Here is a 22,204-nt window from a genome sequence, read left to right on the forward strand (position 1 = left end):
TCCACGAAAGTGACGCAAGCTAAGTACATTTTTAAGGGTTTCTTTTTCATTACTAGCAACACTATAAAACTTTTTGTGAGCTTTTTGATAACATAAATCAATTATATGGGGTGGGTAGCAGAGATTGTTTCCTATCTTTTTTATGTATTCTATTTCTTGGTCAAGATAATGTGGACTCGCAATACGCAAAGCACGTAAGAACATAGAAGAAAAAATTGAAATTTAAATAGTAATATGGTGGCCAGAATAAAAATGTACGAAAGGGATGACATTGTTATTTTCAATTTCAACAGTGAATTTTATGGATGGCACTAAATTATTCAATTTAGACAATAAATCATTTACATCGATACCAACAGGTAAGACTACCAAGATGTCACCTACATATCTGAACCATTTTAAGGGGCCACGTGTGATATTCGGGTGGTGTTGTCTTTCAAAAAAATCCATATATAAGTTTGAAAGGAGAGGTGATAAAGGGTTATCCATGGCCATACCAAATATTTGTTGGTAATATTCTCCATTAAAAATAAATCTGCAGTCACAAATACACAACTTAATGAGATCATGTGATTCATGCAATACAAGTTCATTACTTAAATATTCTAGCACAGCGTCAATATTGTAAACAAGGAACATACATCAAAACTGACAAAGATATCACTAGGGTTTAGTACAATGTTATTTAATTTTTCAACAAGATCAAGAGAATTCCGGATGTGTGAATTAGATACAATTCCAAGTAGCGGGGATAACAGTTTAGTAATATATTTAGATAGTTTATAAGCAATTGATCCTACAGTACCAATAATTGGCCGCATAGGATTGTTTTCCTTATGAGTTTTAACTAGGCCATATAAATAAGGTAATGAGGGACACTTTACAGTTAATTAACACAAGAGTTCTTTTTAATCTTTAAGAATTTGTTTCTTAGTGATATTAAAGTTTTTTATTACTTGGTCCAACGGATTGTTCGTGAGTTTTTTGTAAGTTGTTTCATCTTCTAATAAAGTATGCATGCGTGCTATGTAGTCAGTTTTGTCCAAAACTACTAAACAATTGGATTTATCAGCATTAGTAATGTGTAAGCTACTATCATTCTTCAATTCTTTTAAACTTTTTCTGTGGTAGGTCACAGTATTTTTCAAACTTATATAAAGATGTCGCTATTGATAAAGCTGAAGGTTTGTTACAAACGAAAAAAAAGGACAAACCAAAGCCTAAGGCACGCACTGCATTGTCACTTATTTGTTTGCTTGATAAATTCACTACACAATCACTTCTAGCATTATTGGTCCAATCACTGTTGTCGATACGGTTATTTAATTTTCCATCTAGTTTTCTAATCAATGTGTCTGTAGTTCTATGAAGTTTTCCATATATTTCTTGCCTTAATGCGTGTTTCCAATCAGCGGGAATCGAATAGTTGAAATTACGTTGGGCTTTTTCCATCTTCCTCCTTGACAACACCTTTATTTATATATAGCATAACGTTTTATATACTTCGTGATCAAGTTATTCATTTATGTATATATATATATATATATATATATATATATATATATATATATATATATATATATATATATTTTTTATATATACACTCCCCTTGAGATGACGTCACTGATACGTAAAACGTTCATAACGCCATACATGGCTAATGGTCCCAGCCAGGAAACTAACTAAAACCAGATTCGAAAGAGTACTTACTTCCGTCCATACATGAACATAAGAGCGACCTGTCTTTGCCCTTGATCGTGGCTGAGACAGCAATCCTCAACATGCTCCATCTAGAAATGATGTGTCCACATTTCAAGACCCTGCTTCGTCTCCATGGGCGTCAATTATGACAATTACAAAAAAATAATAATGATAGGCTCCTGCCCAGCCATATTTCATACAAAATAGTTTATATAAAATTTAAAAAAAGACACACTGGGCCGGCTCAACAAACACCATATTGATATGAAAACTGCGCGTCCTTAACAGCACAAGGTCCATCATATAAAATGAATCTCAATAGCTTGTCTCGGGGCTATAATAAACGCTCCTGTGCGTGTGTGTCTGCTTGGCCTGCAGCTGCACAGACCCATGGCACACGTTATAGAAAATCTTCCGGAAAACGTCTCCAAGTGGAAGACAACTGACGACTACCACACCCATTATCATCCAAAAGGCGTCGTAAACCCTCCCTGACTTGGACATTCATGATATAAAGGTGAGCATCCCCTTCCGCATGACAACAACATGCGACGCCTTGCCCCACGAATTGTAGCTGAAGGACGTCTTGCTGGCTTATCCCATTGAAGCTTAGGGAGTGGTACTTTATGGTGCTTTAAGTATTTTCGTCAGTCATGTCATGGTCAATTAAAGAGGAATTAACCCTAAATTTATATCTGTCAAGGACTAACAAAATAATGATATCAAAATTCCAAGAAATACTAACTGAACGTTGTCCAATTAACACTACTAATACAAAAAACTATACTGTGCCAAAACAACTCGAATATATCACATAACCAGCAAACCATTTCTTACCTCAAATCAAAGAACTGAACATACCAAATCAAGAGAAAACGAGCCAAAACCTGTGAGAAGTAACCTCATAAGAAATCATTAACAATATCCAAAAACACAGCGCATATCGCCAAAGCACTAAATATCGCCCCCTTTAAAGAAAATACTAAATTCCTCAATAATAATAACAAAAACACTCACTAAACCCCATACCCCATTATCTAAAAAAAGAAACAGAACGATAAGCTCTGTCACCAAATTGTCACCAAAAATAGGGATATGCCTATTTCACCAAATTGTTGCGCTTTTGTTTAGAAAAAAAAATGAACTAGAAATCGAAAATCACAAAAATTCTACGGACTTCTGTCCTTACATCTAAACTCACCATTGCTCACATGTCGAAAATACCTTTAAAAAAAAAAAAATTACCCCTCCCAAAAAAGTAACCAAACCAGCTCCCTACTCTAAAATGTTCTCTTGTACTCTGAATCTACATTACCCCAACAAAATCAATAAGAACCCCAAACATATCCCCTTACTTCGCTTGAGCGACTCAAAACAGAAAGAAAAAACTAAGGCCCCAAATTATAAAATAACCGACCACCAACGCTAATCATCAGGAACTCGTTATCTCCCCAATTGCAACGTAACGTTCTCTGAATGCACATTAGCTGACTCATGTCTGCTGCAAAACGCCCAAATATTGAAACATTATCACCATTTCGGTCCTCAAAAAAAGAACAACATATTGTAGAAGGTACTTCCTCAAATCTCACAAATGAATTATCACAGCTCAACTACAGAAAACTGCAAATTTAAACCAAACTTAGCCCGAACACTAACCAAAACAAGTCCTGAAAATCCACTATCTATCATCAATAAGCAAAGACATGTCACCAATCACCAAAGTGCTAAAAGACAATTAATTCCAACTCCAATAACTTCAATATTCCACAATTCGTAAACACAGTACTTGCAACAGCTTTCCGCTGACCTCAACTAGTACCAAAAAGAAAATGCTTGTCTCGTGAACTGAACTATCAATATACCTGGTTTGAAAATAACATCATCAGCTAAAACAGCATTATAAACACAAATCGCCTATCATTAAGGGGAACTTGCACTCAATATTGTGTCTCATCACTAAAACCAACAATAATAATGTAAACACCACCCACATTACCACCATATTATCATCAATACGACCCAAACAAACAAAAATATTCCCCTCCACTTTATATTACCCACATATATGTTATAAAAACCAAGTACCCCAATCGCTATACCTCCAAGCGGGGTAATCCAAAAAAAAGTCCCTTCCCCAAAGCTGCACTCGATGCATACCATATACCTTCTATCCCGAAGGTTTGCACTGGCACCGAAAAAAAAAAAAAAATAAAAACATACTGTCCCAAAGAATTATAATGTAACCAAATAACTGAAGCCTCTATGTTCCACAAAAATCCAAAACAGCAGGCTAAAGATGGCTCTTTCCACCATATGTTTAGAGTCCAACGTTTCTTAACCTGGGGTGCTAGCACCCCCAGGGGGTGCATCACATATGTGGCGTAAAATATAAAAAATCGCATTGATGAGTATCTTTTATTGAGTTTGTCCATGATCTTTCCTTTTTTTTCTTATTGTTTTTGCCAATGCTATTGCCATAATTACTGTTTTTGTTTTGGAGAATGAACCAAATATATGATCAAGATGTACCGCACTTGTTTTTATTTTATCCTTTTAGTAACTAGGTGTTAACCAATGATAGGGGGTGCTAAACTGCTTAGGCCTGACCAAAAGGGATGCTGAGGTCGAAAAAGGTTAAGAAATGCTGGCTAAGGCTAAGGCCCCATCGAATCCGTCGCAGTGCGTCGCGTGTGTCCAACACGGCTAAGCGTTTTGTGCGTTTCGATCAACTGTCATAGTTCAAATACAAGTGGCCCCACACGGCGCATGAGCATGGGTGGTATCAAGTGCGTTACCGGACAGGACGCACAAGGAACAAAAAGTTTTGTTTTAGCCGCACTTGGACGTGCTTCTCCTAGTTGGGGTCCGCATCAAGGAAGAAATTATGGTAGACCTACAACAACCTGCATTTGAACCACCTGCCCAACTTTGAGTTATAATCAAATGCGATGATTTGTGGTTATGATAAAAGATTCAAGTAGTTTTTTTATTATATTCTAATGGATACATATATGTAAATACCTTTGTTTCAGAAGTTACTGTAACAAAGTGTTCAGTTCACACACAATCTACTCATCTTAATTTTTGTATTAAATAAAATGAAGTGCAACTTTACAAATTTCGAAATCAGTAATCCTTCCCTCAGAGTTACTACAAGTTTCTTACGTTGATATTGATCTTCTGTAACTGGTATCAAATTTTGATATTCGTCAATTGAGTCAAAGGTTTTCAGCGGCATCCGACAATATTAAAAAAACTTGTCTGGACGCTGTCGTAACTTATGAAAGAAAGTGTTGCATATTCTCCACTCTTTCCTCGTTCTCAACTTATGTCATGGATCCAAATTTCCCTACTGTTGACAGCAACGAGTCAGAGCAAAACCTCGCGCATTCCCTTCATACGAGAAGTGCTGCTGAAGTGTGAACTGTCCGTCTTGTAACCGTCACTCGTTTGTCTGGTTGGGCCACTCACGCAGAAGACGGACATGCTCATAGACGGATGAAGCTGCTTTGGCAGTGTTGGACGCACGCGACGGATTCGGTGGGGCCTTAGCCTTACTCTGGAGCCTCTTCATGCAAAATATCACACGGCCAGAATATTATACCCCTAATGTCCTCATAGTCAGACTCTAAATATTGTGCCAATCTATAAATACCCTCGAAAAACATCCCTAAGGAGCTTATGTTACCAGCAAAAATTGTAAATTACCGTCTAGCATAATTCTGCTGCGAAGGGCAAAAACTGCCAAAATAAAAGTATCAATACTCCCAAAATTGCCTAGAAAAATTCATCAGTTTGGGAAAACTTACAAACAAAACAACAAACCCGAAGTGTCTAAACAAAAGCTTCCCCCTATCCACTTCGGCACAGGCAACCAGAAACTTAATCAAGCCTCCCATCACTAGCAACCCTGACACGTAAACAACCATGAGCAAAACCCAAATTCTCATGTGATAGACGCTTGGAAATATTTCCCAAAACTCCGGCAATTCTCTGAAAAAAACACAAGTGCTATACAATTGTTGTACCTTGCGACACATGCTCATGGACTTGGAAAAAAAAAGAAAAAAAAGAAAACCGACACCTCATCTGATATTGGCTCTACCACACTATCAGAACAACTGAATATACAACAAGGGTATTGTACAAGAGCCCTGGAAATGGAACAATCTCTGAAAAATAAATATCCAGAAAAAAATGCAGTGCCATTATTCACACATCTAAAAATTTCTAAATTCTCCTCCAAATTTTGTTGCAGCAACAAACAACTGAAACTATAAAAATGTATCTCTGAAAAATGATCTCATGTCACGGACTGAGATACTAAAATCTACGCAAACAGTTCTGAGAGGGAAAACTCAAAATTCAAATTCGCTTGTGATATGTCCTATAAAAACTTACAGCAGCGATGACTAATATCCAAAAGGGAAAAAGGAAATCAATGGCACTGTTGGCCACTCCCATGACACCTGTGACATCTGTGACTAACGTCTACTACAAACAATTGTCTACCGAACCCACATAGAAAAAGAAATCAGAAAAATGAATATCCAAAAAAGAAAAATTCTAAGGGCTAACAAAGAAACCCAAAAACCCGGACTGAAAGAAGGCCGGACAACCGAAGCCACAACCACTCTGTCTTGTTCAACAACTGCCATCAAGGGAACATCAGATAACTACAAATTTCCAAAAATAGTCTAAGGCAGTCTCTTACACAAAAACTTACAAGAAAAGGAATGCACCTTATTTATTTCCTTTTCATGTGAAAGTAGAACAGAACAAAAATTGTCCCACACTTGTGGCTTACTACTCCAGCTATCTGCTGATTTTCCCATATCAAGGCCAAGTCACTGAACGTTTGCTTTCAAGGCCAGCACCAGTTATGAGACCTCCTCATGCATTCATATGCTATCCCAAATATAAAACCCGCCGCCAATATACACTAAGTACATGCCAAGATCAACGCATCTTAAACATTTAACATATTCTGCTTCCCTGGAAATAAATTATGCATGGTAATCTAAACTGTCCCTTTAATCCAGAAATTATTCACACGCAACGAGAAAAAAAAACACAAAATAAAGAAAGAAAGAAAAAAAATTTTACTGAACACTGCCCCTTAGCGTGAAACAAGCACGATGATACTTGTGTGTGTAATCATGCGCAATCCACTTCCTGAACACTAAGGTAAAACACTGCACCCACAAGTCCCAACTGACTGCCAAACCCTTGAAGGCATCTCTTAGTTGATGAATATGCTGACCCTAACCAAAAGAACTTCATCCCAGTACCAGAACAACGCCTGACTATCTCTTAACTCCTATCACCAATTCGAATGATAACGATTCCCTAATTCATTTACACAATCAGCCTATCCAAAACGCATCCCAAAAAAATCTTTTTACGGTGCTACCACTGTTACACCCTCAGAGAGGATGCGATATGTAAAACTTACCTCTTCGAGGTACTCTGGTAGCAATGACACGAGAAGCATAACACTGCACGTATAACCCCTCTCTCTCTCTCTCTCTCTCTCTCTCTCTCCTCTCTCTCTCTCTCTCTCTCTCACAAACACACACACAAAACCAAAACTACCTAGGTGGTCAAATCAGTCATAAATTATGAAAATAAACTTTATTTACTAAAAATCAAAGGATTAACTGAATAAGTCAAATTCTCAAAGAACAAAATGATTAACTAAATATGACCCAAATAATGCACCATTATAAAAAAAAAGGTATAATTCAAAATAGGAAACCAAAATAACCCTGGGCATCGGCCGGCCAAAACCCGTCCACCGTTTTCTCTACAATAACTAGAAAATCAAGATCATAAGATAGGTAACCTCAAAAAGCCCATAATGGTCTCATTATCGTCCTCTCCACACCACTCCATTTTACAGATTCCGTCTGTTTAAAATAGGAAAGAAATCCCACGTAAATAAATTGTAAATAAATCAAAATAATATAAATCAGTTCTCCTGGAACAAAAGTCATATGAAAGAAGACATCTCTGAAAAAAATGCTTAGGATATAAAAAGACAAAGATACACTTGGGCATAAACGTATGCTTACCCATTTCAGCACTAATCACACATAAAGAAATAATACATGGCCATTCAAGATTCGAATGCTTATAAGCGCCCAGTTATCTTTCTCTGCCATCATATAAGGGAACAAAATCTACGTACGAACTTCTCCACAAGACACTTCCCTTAAGATGACGTCAACTGATACGTAACAAGTTCATGACATCATACAGGGCTAATGGTCCCAGCCAGGAAATAACAGATTTAATATTTGCAAGTTAATGAATTGTAATTACAATGGTGTCATCACATATTAACAATGTTTATTTCATATATATATATATATATATATATATATATATATATATATATATATATATATATATATATACACACACACACATATATATATATATATATATATATATATATATATAAGCCATTCTAGAGGGCTTATAAAAACAACTTCCCTAGAATATCGGAACATCTTACAAGACGCCATGAGGTCGTTAACGGTGCATTCTCTCTCAGATGAAGAAGCGTCACCTCCCCCCCCCAACATCCCCCAAAAAAGTCCGTTGGGCAGCCAGACCCAATCATGGCCTAGAAGCAATATATCGGGGGTTTCTGGGGGGTATTGAGGAGAGAGGAAACCAAGCCGTCTCCTTGAGGGTCAGGCAGTTAAGCGTCGGTCAAGAGAAGGGAAAGACGCACGTTCCCCTCGTGCCCTCTGCCGGTCTCCGCTCGGTCTCAATCCCGCCGGTACTATAGATATTAAGTTCATTTCACTCGGGCCCTTGTGTAAATTCATTAGAATATAAGACCGGTGTTAAATTAATCACTGAGCGTTTGATTTCTGCATGACCCACAGTAACTTAAGAATCCCACGCGACCCAGGTCGGGGTCATAATCTTGGTGTCAGGTGTGGGGTTCGCTGCGAAGCGCTAATTAACAGTAAATATAGCGATCTGTGGGTCTTTCGAGGCGCGGATTCGGTGACAAATTGTTCAGTGTCTTTATGATCGGAAAATACACGACGGAGCGGTCACATGAAACAACAACACAAAAGGGCCGACGTTGAAGTGATACGTTAAGCAATTCGAGCTTGCCTTCACGTAACTAAATGTCAAAGTAACGAGCGGTAGATAGCGAAGAAAGTCGGCGTGCGATATTGCAATACCGAGCGCGAGAAATCGTGAAAAAACGGGCAAATACACGCACACACGAGCTGTGCATAAAACGGTCAACAGACTAGAAAAACTGTATGCAGTGTATAAGCGAGGGAAAGACAGAAAGGACGAGTGTCGTATGATTGGAGTGAAGATTTGCACTCCCCAAATAAAAAACCAGCCAGACGCTGGTTACGATAGCAAGTGGAAGGAGGTGATCGTCAGCACAGTGATCAGCAGTGCCTTCGCAGACCATCGGCGATGACAAAGAACGGAGCAAAGATGGCGGACAGCAATGAGCGCCCGCCAAAAGTCTTTCCCCGCCAAAGGGAAAGAAGAGTGCCTGGAGTCAGCTGTGTGCGCCCAGAGAACAGGGAAACAACCCTGTTTGGCAGCGGGAGGATACCAGTTCTCCCCCCCTAAGAGTAGCAGAGTGAGACTGTCGGAGTAGGGGACTCCCCCTACAGGACAGCACACCCCCCCTCAAGAGCGGGAATGGGTTGGAAGGAGATGGGCACTTTCCTCCTTCCCCTAGCCCTCTAGGCTCTAGCCGTTGATGATACGGTATTCACCTTCAGGATGAATGGGGGAGTGTGAGCTGTAAGCTTCGTCTGGCATAGACCAAGCTGTTGGAAGTTAGAATGATCGTAGAAATAAGAAAAGCTGACAGCCGTCGGATGGCGGCTGACGACAGCAAGGGAGTGTAGCAAGACACTCCTCCCCTCCCCTCAAGAGGAAGGGGACGGCGACGTGAGAGAGGAAGGAGGGTCAGCTGGGATCCTTCCTTTTGTCACAAGGGACACGAGGAGAGTAATTACTGACCAGCGTGAATATTGTCAGTGGGGGTCTTTGTGAAGAATTTAACAGTATGGGTATGAAATGTGGGCAACCCGCATGAACAAGTTTCTTTGGTTTTTTTGTTTTATTCACTGTAGTTTAAAGTTTTTTTTGTAAATATTATATTATCAAAGGCTTTGTGATTAGTTTTTATTGTCTGTTATGTGTTATTAGAATATGTCCTTTTGATTTGAATTTTTAAGTTATTCAAGTAATTTGTCTGAGAAGTTTTGTTTTTATCAGGAATAACGTAAAAAAAATCAACTAGTGATTTGTCAATTTCTTTTCTTAATCAGATTTGTGGTAACTGAACCTTTTGTGATTTATCTGTGATTGCAGTTTGAGTAATTTTAATTACGAATTGTTCTTATTAGAGTCAATGATAGTAACCAATTCACTGATATTGCTTGCCATTAATGTTGTTGGAAATTGTTGATGTTTTTTATTTTTATTTTGTTCATTTTATTGTTGGTTTTCAAGTCCTCCACCTTGAGGGTAGGAGACCCAAACCCGCCCCCCTAGAGCCTCTCCTCAATAGCCATGGTTGTCTGAGAACACCACCAATAGTGTTTAATGTTAATTCTTTATTGTTATTAGTAGTAGTTACCTGTGTTTGACCTCTTTGAGATTCTCGTAGTTAAACCAGATTGTTATTCTTTTCAAGTACTAATGATACGAGTCCCATTTAAGATCCCTGGTCAATGCCCCCGGGTTAGGTAAAGAGAGAGAAATAAAAATAATAATAAAAAAAAATGGAAAAGTAAATAAATGAATAAATAAAAAAAATAAATAAATAAATAAAATAAAATAAATAAAAATAATATATTTTAGTTAAGTAATATACCGGAGCTAATGCCATTACAAGGATAATGCCTATCCATTGCCCTCGATCGAAGTGCTTTTACTTAAAGTAAAGGAGAGTAATTTTTTTTGTTTTTCGCCACATTGGATCTCAAGGCTTGCCCTGATGATGAAAGTAAAGAGAAAACGGCCTTTATAGCAATCGGCTATATGATATAATTTCCTTCCCTTCAGGTTGAATATCTTACAGCTCATTTTCACGAGTAATGATACGCGTTTTTAGCCTCTATAATTAGCATTGTGAGTTTTTTGTACATTTAGATGATATCATTGTAGTTGGTGCTACTGTAGAGGAGCATAAAGATAAGTTTTGGAAGCATTAAGACGTCATGGGATGAAAATAAATTTAGACAAATGAAAGTTTTTCCGGGCCAGAAGTAGAATTTTTGGGCACCTAGTAACTTCTGAAGGCCTTAAGCCTTGTGCCAATAAGTTGTAGCAATTAAAGAATTTCCACGACCAAAACATGCGAAAGATGTAGCCAGCTTCTACGGACTCGCGGGTTACTATCGGAAGTTCATTAGGAACTTTGGACGGATAGCGAGACCGTTAGATGCATTAAGGAAGCAACCTGATTTCCAATGGGGTGAGAAAGAGGAAGAAGCTTTTCAGAAATTAAAAGATGCCCTAATGAGCGACGAACTCTTGGCTTATCCGAGGTTCGATCGTCCTTTTTTTGTGACCACAGTCGCAAGTGATATTGCGATAGGATGAGTAATCTCCCAGATTGACGATGAAGGTAATGAAAGACCAGTTTGTTTTGCATCACGAGCATTAAAAAGGGCAGAGAATAATTATAGTACCTTTCGATCGAGAGGCTTTAGCGGTCTTATGGTTGCTGGAGAGACACCGTTATTTTTTGCTGGGACCACAAAAATAAAGATTTTCACAGATCATCAACCATTAACATGTCTGTTGCAAGAAGAGCGGAGATTACAAATCGCCAAGCTCGATGGATCGAGCGAATCTTAGAGTTTGACATCGTAAAAATTGAATATGTCCCAGGGTAAGGTAATAGGATGCGGATGCTCTCTCCAGGAACATCATAAGAGTAACAACTCCTGCTACAGGGCGCGGGGAGGAGCGACAAAAGAAACCTCGTGACGTTGGTGGCACAGGCACTGCAGGCATAGTCAGCGACGTCGCGACGGTACCGAACAATGACAGTCAATCAAACGTAAGCGCGACGCGCAGTAAAGCGGGAAATTCGCAAGCACTCTCAGATGAATGGGAGTGCCCGAGGCGGTATCTGGTTAAATGCAGGTGGAACTCCGTCCGGGGATTCCAGAATAAATGGCCGGAGAATGAAAGTGTGGTTGATTTTTGTGGTTTGGAGTGTGCGAGAATTGGTTGAAAGTCAGGTGTCTGAAGCTTGGATTAGTCAGATTAAGGCTTGTGTGGATGGTGAGAGTAACGAGTTCCCGAATTTGTGCATTTATCAAAAACGTGTTTTCATTGTGAAAGACGTCATGTTAAGTAAATAGGAAAAGGGCCGCTAATATCCGAGCCCAAGTCGTTCTTCCTCGAGCCTTAGTAGAGACAGATATACACATAGATCATGTTAGCACTTAAGCTGGACATGTAGGCATAGAAAGATCTTTTAGAAGAGCCCGTGAACATTTCTTTTGGGATGCATGATTTTTGAGACATAACTAGATTTTGTAAGTAACTATCGTGTGTTTAATACGATTGGAAAAGCAACCTGTTAAGTATTTTTTTTATTTAAAGAGCCATCCATTTTATTTATGTAAATCCTTACGGCAGGCATCAGGCATAGAAAAAGTCCCTTATTAGGGCACTCGAAGTGGTACTTGTTAAATTCTATCGTGAGCATTAAATGTGGTGAGACCATCCCTGCGGCGCCAGGGTAATACAAGTATTATTGTGTTCGTGGATGCGTATATACGCTCCCACCCATGGATAGGATGGTGGATAAAACCTGCCTGTTGGAGATCATATCATGTGAAAGAAATTAATCGAAATACTGGCTTATTCCACTTAAATGTACTAGAAGCACAAAGCGAGAAACACCTGTCGCACACAGTATACGTCAAGACGTTTGGTGTACCACACCAACCAACCAGTATCCTGTACCCGAAGTTGGCCGGGTACCTGGGAGCCGAGCCAGAGAAAAACACCAGGGCGCAAGTGGGCGCCCGGCCGAGAGCAAGACCGAGCTCCCGAGCCTATGTCATAAGTAAATGCTATTTCAAAGTAAATGAAAGGGGTCAGTGAACAGAGTTTGTAAATGCCAACCCACGTCTTTGCCTAGGATCCAGAATCATACCAGTGTTATTTTTGTTTTTTTAAATCTTCTTGATATCTCGATCAGATTGTAATGTGTAACGATTTATGTTGTTTGATATAACTTGTCCAAATTATTTTCAGAACAAATGTTATTACCTGTGGATCATATTCTTATGTGTAATTTTGTTTTGATGTGGTTGTGTTGCTTATGTACGTTTATTTTATTATTTGATTTGTTGTTTTTTATTTGTGTTAAATTTGTCGCAACACCGATTCCATCCTATTTTATCTTTCATAAATTACACTAATGCTTGTAAAGTTTTTTTTGATTTTCACAGATGATGAAATTTTTGTTTGTTTGTGCTTGAATTTCCATATTTATTTTTATGGTTCTTTAGTAATTTTTTTTTATTTTTTTTATGTGATCAGTAGTAAATGCACATTGATGTTCCAGGAAGATTTTTTTTTTTTCGTAAAATTCCATTGCATTATTTTTTGTTCTGTGTATGTTTATATTATGTTTTTGTTATTTTGAAGAAATTTAATAGATTAACGCGATACAATGTCATTAAAAATGGATGCCATGTGTCGTGATTTGCCAAGGGCAGTGGCTGAAATGTGTAAATTTTCTGTCTTTTTGTTTCCCAACCATTTGTTTTCGATTATGAACCTGAACTTATTGAATGATTTCTTTTTTTTGGTTTTGATCTGTTCCAGGCAAGAGTGATTGTTATTAGTTAATTTTTTTTTTTTTAAAGATCTTATGATGTTTGTAAGACGTGTTCAATTTACTTGTAACCTTGGTTTGGTTTGTACACACGTCAAATGGCCCCCTTTAGATAGTTAATTTGAATTTAGATAAATCAGTACCTTGAGAAAAGAGACTCGAGATGGGACAAGGCAGAGACTATAGCTTTGCGAGGACGCAAAGGAGTTTGGGGAGGGAGTGATAAGCCATTCTAGAGGGCTTATAAACAACTTCCCTAGAATATCGGAACATCTTACAAGACGCCATGAGGTCGTTAACGGTCATTCTCTCTCAGATGAAGAAAGCGTCACCTCCCCCAACATCCCCCAAAAAGTCCGTTGGGCAGCCAGACCCAATCATGGCCTAGAAGCAATATATCGGGGGTTTTCTGGGGGTATTGAGGAGAGAGGAAACCAAGCCGTCTCCTTGAGGGTCAGGCAGTTAAGCGTCGGTCAAGAGAAGGGAAAGACGCACGTTCCCCTCGGGTGCCCTCTGCCGGGTCTCCGCTCGGTCTCAATCCCGCCGGTACTATAGATATTAAGTTCATTTCACTCGGGCCCTTGTGTAAATTCATTAGATATAAGACCGGTGTTAAATTAATCACTGAGCGTTTGATTTCTGCATGACCCACAGTAACTTAAGAATCCCACGCGAACCCAGGTCGGGGTCATATATATATATATATATATATATATATATATATATATGTGTTGTGTGTGTGTGTGTGTGTGTGTGTGTAACATAAAAACAAAAGGGGGGGGATTTTGCTATGAGATTTTATAATAATATATATGATATGATATGTATGAGACATCGTTGTATGTCACGTGCTTTGACATTCCTCAGAAATTGGGAATCATTGTTTTTAGCTTCCCATGGAGACAGAGAACATCTCAGCCTAGAAAAATGCTGTATAGGTCTTTTTGGGTGGTTGTGATATTAAAATCCTTACCTAAGCAGGTCAACGCTCGTCTGTCATTATGGGGCGTTTGTCAAAGGTGCCTTTGAAACTGGATATGAGTGGTTTCTGGGCGTGAACAATGGGTGTGAGTTTGGGTGTACGTGTGAGCCTCTTTCCTACATAATGAAAGTAGACTTATCTTGAAGAGACTGTTACGGGGAGAGAAGGCAGAGCCGGGATGGCTCTGCCAACATTTTTTCTGTTTGGTGAAAGTGAAATTGTGCTGGAATGGTGAGTGTTATTATATCTGTTTTAGCCAAAGTGTGGCTGGATTGCATTTGAATATTTATTTCAGAGATAACCTGTTTATGTGATCTTTTGATTATGTTCTTGGCTTATCAGAGTGTTCTGTCTCCTAACAGGCGATTCTAGTAGAGGGAACTATTCTGGTAGAGGGAACTATAATTGGAGAAGAGTGGGATTATTCATTGGAGAAGTGGTGTTGTTGACTAATTACTGTGTAGACTGTTAGATTACCGAAGGTTATCTGAGTTATTTGGACTTTCAGTTAACAATCCATTTAATCATTCTGTTAAGAATCTGAGTTATTCAGTTAATAATTTGCTTTTAAATAAATGCATATTTTTGTAATCCACGACTCTGATTTGATGACCTAGATAATGGAGAGAGAGAGAGAGAGAGAGAGAGAGTAGAGAGAGAGAGAGAGAGCTGTTGCCAGTCGAGAGAGAGAGAGAGAGAAAGTATTGCCAATTGCCAGCTGTCTGCCGCTCTGGCCTATCGCTACCAAAATGAATAACGAGACAATTGTCGTTCCGTTATTAGTGGTAGCAGCTGGTGTTTGAACGAAAAAGCCTTTTGTGAGATTAGTAGCAGCTATAAGATATCGTTTCCAGAAAGTCTGGTTGTGGAATGTGTTAGATTTCAGTTAGTAGGTGACAGGGGATGAGAATTATCCATCCGTGGGCTCTGGTACTGAGAAGAATATTTTTTTGATTAGTGTCAGCAAATTCGCCCGTCCCGAGGCGTTCGTTAGGATGAGTTGCCCAGTGTAGCTTGTGAGTGAACGATCAGCAAGTGCTTTCGTGCCGCGCGGATTTTACCGAGTGCGTTGTGCCACTAGATTCGCGTGTTTGTAATTGCGCAGATTCTGGCATGGTCTTCTCCATCGACTGCGTGAGTGTTACTGTGTTTTTTTTTTTGAGGCCCTGGTGTCTTTTTTAACTTTGTGTGTGATCATTTTAAATAGGCAGTTTAGATTACCATATGGTTCCCTCAAAGTAGCAGAATGTGATAAGTTTTATCTTAGCACATGTTTAGAAGAGACGCATTCGTCTTTGTTTTAATACATACATGTGTATATGAATGATTTTCATACATGCAACACTGTTGCTTGAATTGCATTTTTTGCCTCGAGACAGCGCCCGCTCATGTACACGCATCAGCATTTTTAACTGTGAGCGACCAAGGGGGAGAGCAGCAGGGAGGCTACTGTCTTTCATGGGGTTGTGCCAACAGGGGGTGTGAACTTCTTTTTTTTTTTTGTGTGTCGGGGTATGGGGGTGAGTTTGGCCTTGAATAGGAAAGTTCAATGCCGTCATATCAGCTGGTAACATATGATATGCCCGTAGGGTTAATTTTAGAAAGATTTTTTTCTTTCTCTTGAGAGAAGAGAAAATGGAAATGAGATGCAAATGAATTGTGTGAAGTTTTCCTTATGCGTTGGAGAATGCTTTTACGCAATGTTAGAGGGCATAATTATAACTGGGGATAAAGATATTATTTTATAATGGAGATTTGTTTGAGATGTGGAGATTACTTTAAAATGGTGGTGATTGGTGATGATTGGTGTTGTACCTAGTGATGTCAATTGGTGATGCCATTGGTGATGAATGGGTGCCTGGTACTGCTGAGTGGTGATGATACCGGGGAGTGATGAGTGGTGTTGATTTTGGAGTTATGCCTGGTGTGGCAATGGGTGATGGGGAAATAGCAATATTAATGCTTTTACTGGTGTTACTGGAGATATTTATGGAGGATTATTATTATTACCGGAGATATTTTACGGGAATGGGTCGGTTACTTAAGTAGAATTATCATTACTGGAGATATTTATGGGGATTCTGTCAGAGTTCATGGTGGTAATAATTTTTGGGGAATGTGCCAATGATTTATGGGTGGTGATAACAATTTCTGGTGAATTTTGGTGAATTTGATAATACTGATAGTTGGTGATTCTGATACTTAATACTGGTGAATGGGTGAGTACTAATGTTTGCTGATACTACTGATACTGGCGAATTCTGATACTGATAATACTGATATTGGTGTTATTATTTTTATACTAACATGGTGTTGTAATGATTATTAAGGGGTGGTGATGTTTTTTGAATTTGGGAGGAAACTAACCACCAGCAGATTTAGTTTTCTTTTTTTCTATGAGTTCAGCAGATAATTGCTTGAAGTCTACGTGAGTCACAGATGTTACAGGTGTCACGGGAATAGTTGACAGTGCCATTGATTTTTCTTTCCTTTTTTTTGGATGTTAGCCATCGCTGACGTAAGTTTTTTTTATCATGGCCGAATTTGAATTTATTTTTCTCTCTGAGCTGTGTGTGAAGTTTTTAATAATCTCAGTTCGTGACTTGGAGTCATTGTTCGGGAACTGTGTTTTATGATTTCAGCTGTTTGATGCTGCAGAGAGATTTATGGAGAATTTTGCATTTTTTTAAATGCATCGTAATGGCACTACATTTTTTTTTTCTCTGGATATTTGTGTTCCGGAAATTTGTTTGGCCTCTGCACAATTGTGTTTGTTGCAACTTTGCCAGAGATAGAAATTTGGCTAAGTTTCTATTTGGCCTATGCGTAGTGCATATGGGAAAGTCTTTGCTTAGATTCTTTATATTGGAGTTCTGTTGTAATGAGTTATGGCACACTGGTGATTTTTTTTTAGAATTTCCTGGGCAATTTTATTTGCCAAGTTTTTTGCCCTTTCTCAGCAGTTATGCTAAACAGAGAGTTTATAGTTTTTTTTACTATAACATTCAGTTATTTTACTGGAGAATTGGAGATGTAATTGGAGATATAATATTTTGGGCCATTTGATATTTTTCTATTTTTTTTTTTATTTTTTTTAGATATTCCACAGATTGGGCCTATGTTGGTGAGAACTATGTTTAGTTCAATTATTTTGCAGCCATGTTTGTTGCAAAGAGAAACCTTTATGAGGAGATATGGGGCAATATTTTTTAGTGTATCAGCTAGATGCTTTGAGTGTATTTTTTTTTTTTTTTTTTTTTTTGGAGACGGAGTTTCATTATTTTTTATTACCCATGCTTGGAGATAAACATTTTTTTTTTCGGAGACTTGAATTTTGTTTTCCATGTGGGGTTTATTAATTAAAATGGAGGGAAAATATTTTTTTTTTTAATCGCCAGAGTGGTATTATTATTGAAATGGGGATATATAGGGATGGCGTTAATCTGGGGTGGGGTGACTTTTTTTTGTGGTTATGATTTTTGGAGTTGAATTTCTTGGGTTTTACAAGCCAAAAGAGGGGTTCTGTGGTTCTTTTGGTTTCGTGACTAATGGAGGCGAGTGGCATTACTGCTAAGGGGATTGTTTCCGGCCGTGTCTGATAGATGAAAAAGTTGCGATGGCAAAATTCCATGACAGGGGAAAGCGCCGGGTTATGTATATTATATATATATTATGTGCTTTGTAATGGGGAAAGTTCGCTTATTGTTGTTATCTTTTTTTTATTTTTATTTTTTTTTTCAACGAGATGTAATCGTGGTTGAGCTTTAAATAGCATTTCCATTTTGGACGGGAGTTATGATTTGTTGGGGTTTGTGAATTACATAGGAGGATGTTTGACATTATATTCTATAGAGGTTAATTATACAAGCAGTTAAAAGGGTTTTTGCTGTTAGACATTGGAGAGTTTTTAATGATTTTGTGGGTTGTTGAAATGTCAGAGCTTGAGAGAACATTTTTGGTGATAACTTGGGGCTGGGACTTATGAGTTTTTTGGGGGGGTTCATTACTTCTTTTTTTTTCCTTGTGAGAATTTGTGAGTTTGAAATATGATGACAGAAGTCCGTGGAGTTTCTGTGAGTTCTGGGTGAGTATGTGTGCTAGTGTGTGAATTTGGAGAATTGAGTTGGAGAATTTGTTAGTTTATTTTTTTTCCTTTGCCTGGGGCGGGTTTATGCACTAATGATTTTGTTGAATTTTAGTGATCCTATGGAGTTCCTTCACGAGTTTTGTAGATCAGTGGTCATATTAATGGGGTTAACTGGGAGATGTTCAGTTAGTATTTTTGGGAATTTTTGAGGGAATTATTTGATAGATGTATGTCTGGGGTTAATTCTTCTTTAATTGACCGATGACATGACTGACAGACTGAAACACCATAAACATCGTTCCCCAACGCTAGCAAGACTCCCACCAGCCGTTGCAGAGATGTTGTTGATGTTCCCACATACGAGAGAATCTACGAGTCTACGGGGTTCCAAAGCGCTTCTGGTCTACGGGAGTTATCAGTTATCTTCCGCAGGGATGACGTTTCGCCTTTCTACAGCGTGTTTCACATGTCTGTACAGCAGCAGACCAATCACATGCATAGGAGTGTGTGAAAGTTCAAGATGAGGAGACATTTTCCATTGCTATTATAGCCCATATGCAGGAGATAATGTGTGATAGACATTACGTTGTGCTGCCAGAGACGTGCAGTTAACATAGTGTTTATGAGCCTGCCAATGTGTTTTTTTTATATATATGAGCTCTTTTATGTGACCTGTGGCTAGGCTGGTGTTAGCTTTAATGGTGGCCGAGCTATCTGTAACATAAAAAGGGGGAATTTGCTATGCTATATTTTAAATAATATAATATGATATGATATGTATGAGACATCGTTGTATGTCACGTGCTTTGACATTCCTCAGAAATTGGGAATCATCGTTTTTAGCTTCCCATGGAGACAGAGAACATCTCAGCTTAGAAAATGCTGATAGGTCTTTTTGGGTGGAGTGATATTAAAATCCTCACCTAAGCAGGTCAACGCTCGTCTGTCGTTATGGGCGTTTGTCAAAGGTGCCTTTGAGAACTGGATATGAGCGGTTTCTGTGAAAGTGAAATTGTGCTGGAATGGGTGAGTGTCATTATATCTGTTTTAGCCAAAGTGTGGCTGGATTGCATTTGAATATTTATTTCAGAGATAACCTGTTTATGTGATCTTTTAATTATGTTCTTGGGCTTATCAGAGTGTTCTGTCTCCTAACAGGCGATTCTAGTAGAGAGAACTATTCTGGTAGAGGGAACTATAATTGGAGAAGAGTGGGATTATTCATTGGAGAAATGGTGTTGAGTATTTACTGTGTAGACTGTTAGATTACCGAGGGTTATCTGAGTTATTTGGACTTTGAGATAACATTCCATTTAATCATTCTGTTAAGAATCTGTGTTATTCAGTTAATACTTTGCTTTTAAATAAATGCACATTTTTGTAATTCACGACTCTTTAGTAACGATTATTTGGATAGCATAATTCACCAATGTTTTGCAGGTCAAGAACCTGATTAGTTCGAGTAACAGGAGCGTATAGTAAGTGTCATGCATTGATATTGAGGCAAAGCAGTTGGGTCACGAGAAAACAGGCGGTAGACCTAAGTTGCTTGACAATGAGTTTATGTTCTTCATTGATTTTGTTCATATTTACGGTTATTTGAAATTGGAGGTTATTGTGTTTCCATTTCACTGTATTCCCGCGCTCAGCTCTGCGCCTTAATTGAAGATTTTCGGACTCGTTGTTTTACGTCGTGACTTATACTATGAGTACTTTTTTTTATGCATTCTTTGTTAGTTAAGCATGGACATGTATTTACTCGTTGCTTATACCGGACTTGACGGTATTCTCTAGCGCAGTGGTTTTCAACCTGTGGGCCATGGCGGGTTCTGAGGGGGGCCATGACACGAGCATCTTTAAAACAATATTTAAAAGTGAAAAATCTAGAAATAATGAAACACAAAATGAGAGAGAGAGAGAGAGAGAGAGAGAGAGAGTTGTGTGTGTGTGCGTTAGATCAGTAATATACTGAGCACTGTCCTCTTCTATTTTTTCAGGGTTTCTTCAATCTCTTGTAACATGGCAGATGGAAAGAAATCTAAAAGAAGTTTCTGTGAGGAATATATACAATATGGGTTTACTTAATTTATTGATAAGGGTGTGGTAAAGGGTCAGTGTGTTTTGTGTCAGAAAGTACTTGGTAATGATTTCTTGAGGCCCTCAAAACTGAAAAATCATCTTGACAAGACTCATCATGAACATTCTGGTAAATACGTGAATTTCTTAAATTGTCCTGAATGAATGTAGCTTGAAACGAATGAAACTGGACTCAAGTGGGGTATTTCAGACGCAAAGTAGGAATGTACTCAGGCTTCATATGAGGTATCACTTGAAATAGCTAAACAGTAAAAACCTCATACCATTGGCAAGACTCTTATAAAACCTTGTGCTTTAAAGATGGTTAACCTTGTTTTGGGGGGTGATAGTGAGAAAAAAAATCATCAAATATCACTCTCTGACAACATAGTATCAAGACGCACTGAAGAAATGCCTATTGATATAAAAGAACAAGTGATGAGGGAGATAAAAGATGCTGGCTTATTTGCTCTGCAATTAGATGAATCCACTGATGTTTCATCTGATTCACAACTTCTTGTATTTACTAGATACGTTTATGAGAGAAAATTTAAAGGGGAATTTCTTTTCTGCCAGCCACTTGAAACTACCACCAAAGGTGAAGATATTATGAAAGAGGTAACATACTATTTCAGTGAATTAGGACTGTCATGGAAGAATGTATGGGCAGTGTATACTGACGAGGCACCTGTCATGTTAGGTTCAAAATCGAGTTTTGTGTCTAGAGTTAAAGAGATTGCTCCTGAGGTTACAGTGACTCATTGCATGATCTATCGTCAGGCACTTGCATCTAAAACCCTCCCTAGGGAACTCCAAGCCAGCTTAGACAACGCTATAAAGATAGTAAATTATGTAAAATCTATGCCTGTGAACACTCGTCTTTTCAAACAGTTGTGCAAAGATTTAGATTCCGAGAATCAACTTCTGCTTTTCTACACTAAAGTTCGATGGCTATCCAAGGGCAATGTTCTGAACAGAGTTTTTTGAACTTAGAGAAGAACTAAAGATGTTTTTGGATATGCAAGATAAGGAGCCTATTTTTTTCAATGATCCACTCTGGAAACCACGTTTAGCGTATTTAGCTGACATATTTGACCAGCTTAATAAATTTAATCTAAAGCTTCAGGGTAAGGACACAATAGTAATTCACTTTGTTGACACATTGCGTGCTGTTGTTGCCAAGATGAAGAACTGGTCTAGGAAAGTTAGCTCTGGTAATTTTGCTATGTTTGAGAAGCCTTGTGAAGTGGCTGAAGGAAGAGAAGAATAAATGAAATAATCAGTCACCTTCATAATTTGTGCCAAGAATTTTCCAGATACTTTCCTGATCTTGAAGAAATAGATCTGTCATTTGTGAGAAACCCTTTCAATGCAGAACCAGATATTATTCCTGAGCCTGACCAACATGAATTTCTAGAAATGGAATTTGATTCAAGTATCAAGGATTTTTCTAAAGAACATTCTATGCAGGAATTCTGGTCACAAG

At 38.3% G+C, this 22,204-nt stretch overlaps 1 protein-coding gene across 1 annotated transcript; it reads left to right on the top strand.

Moving 5' to 3' along the window:
• The first annotated feature begins 21,039 nt into the window (after nt 1-21,039).
• Nucleotides 21,040-21,705, top strand: LOC135223983 (protein FAM200C-like). The gene has a single exon (XM_064262905.1). The coding sequence runs from the start codon at nt 21,040-21,042 to the stop codon at nt 21,703-21,705; it is 666 nt and encodes a 221-aa protein (XP_064118975.1).
• The last annotated feature ends 499 nt before the right edge of the window (nt 21,706-22,204 follow it).

The sequence above is a fragment of the Macrobrachium nipponense genome, chromosome 10 (genome assembly GCF_015104395.2).
Source record: "Macrobrachium nipponense isolate FS-2020 chromosome 10, ASM1510439v2, whole genome shotgun sequence".
Lineage (NCBI taxonomy): Eukaryota > Metazoa > Arthropoda > Malacostraca > Decapoda > Palaemonidae > Macrobrachium > Macrobrachium nipponense.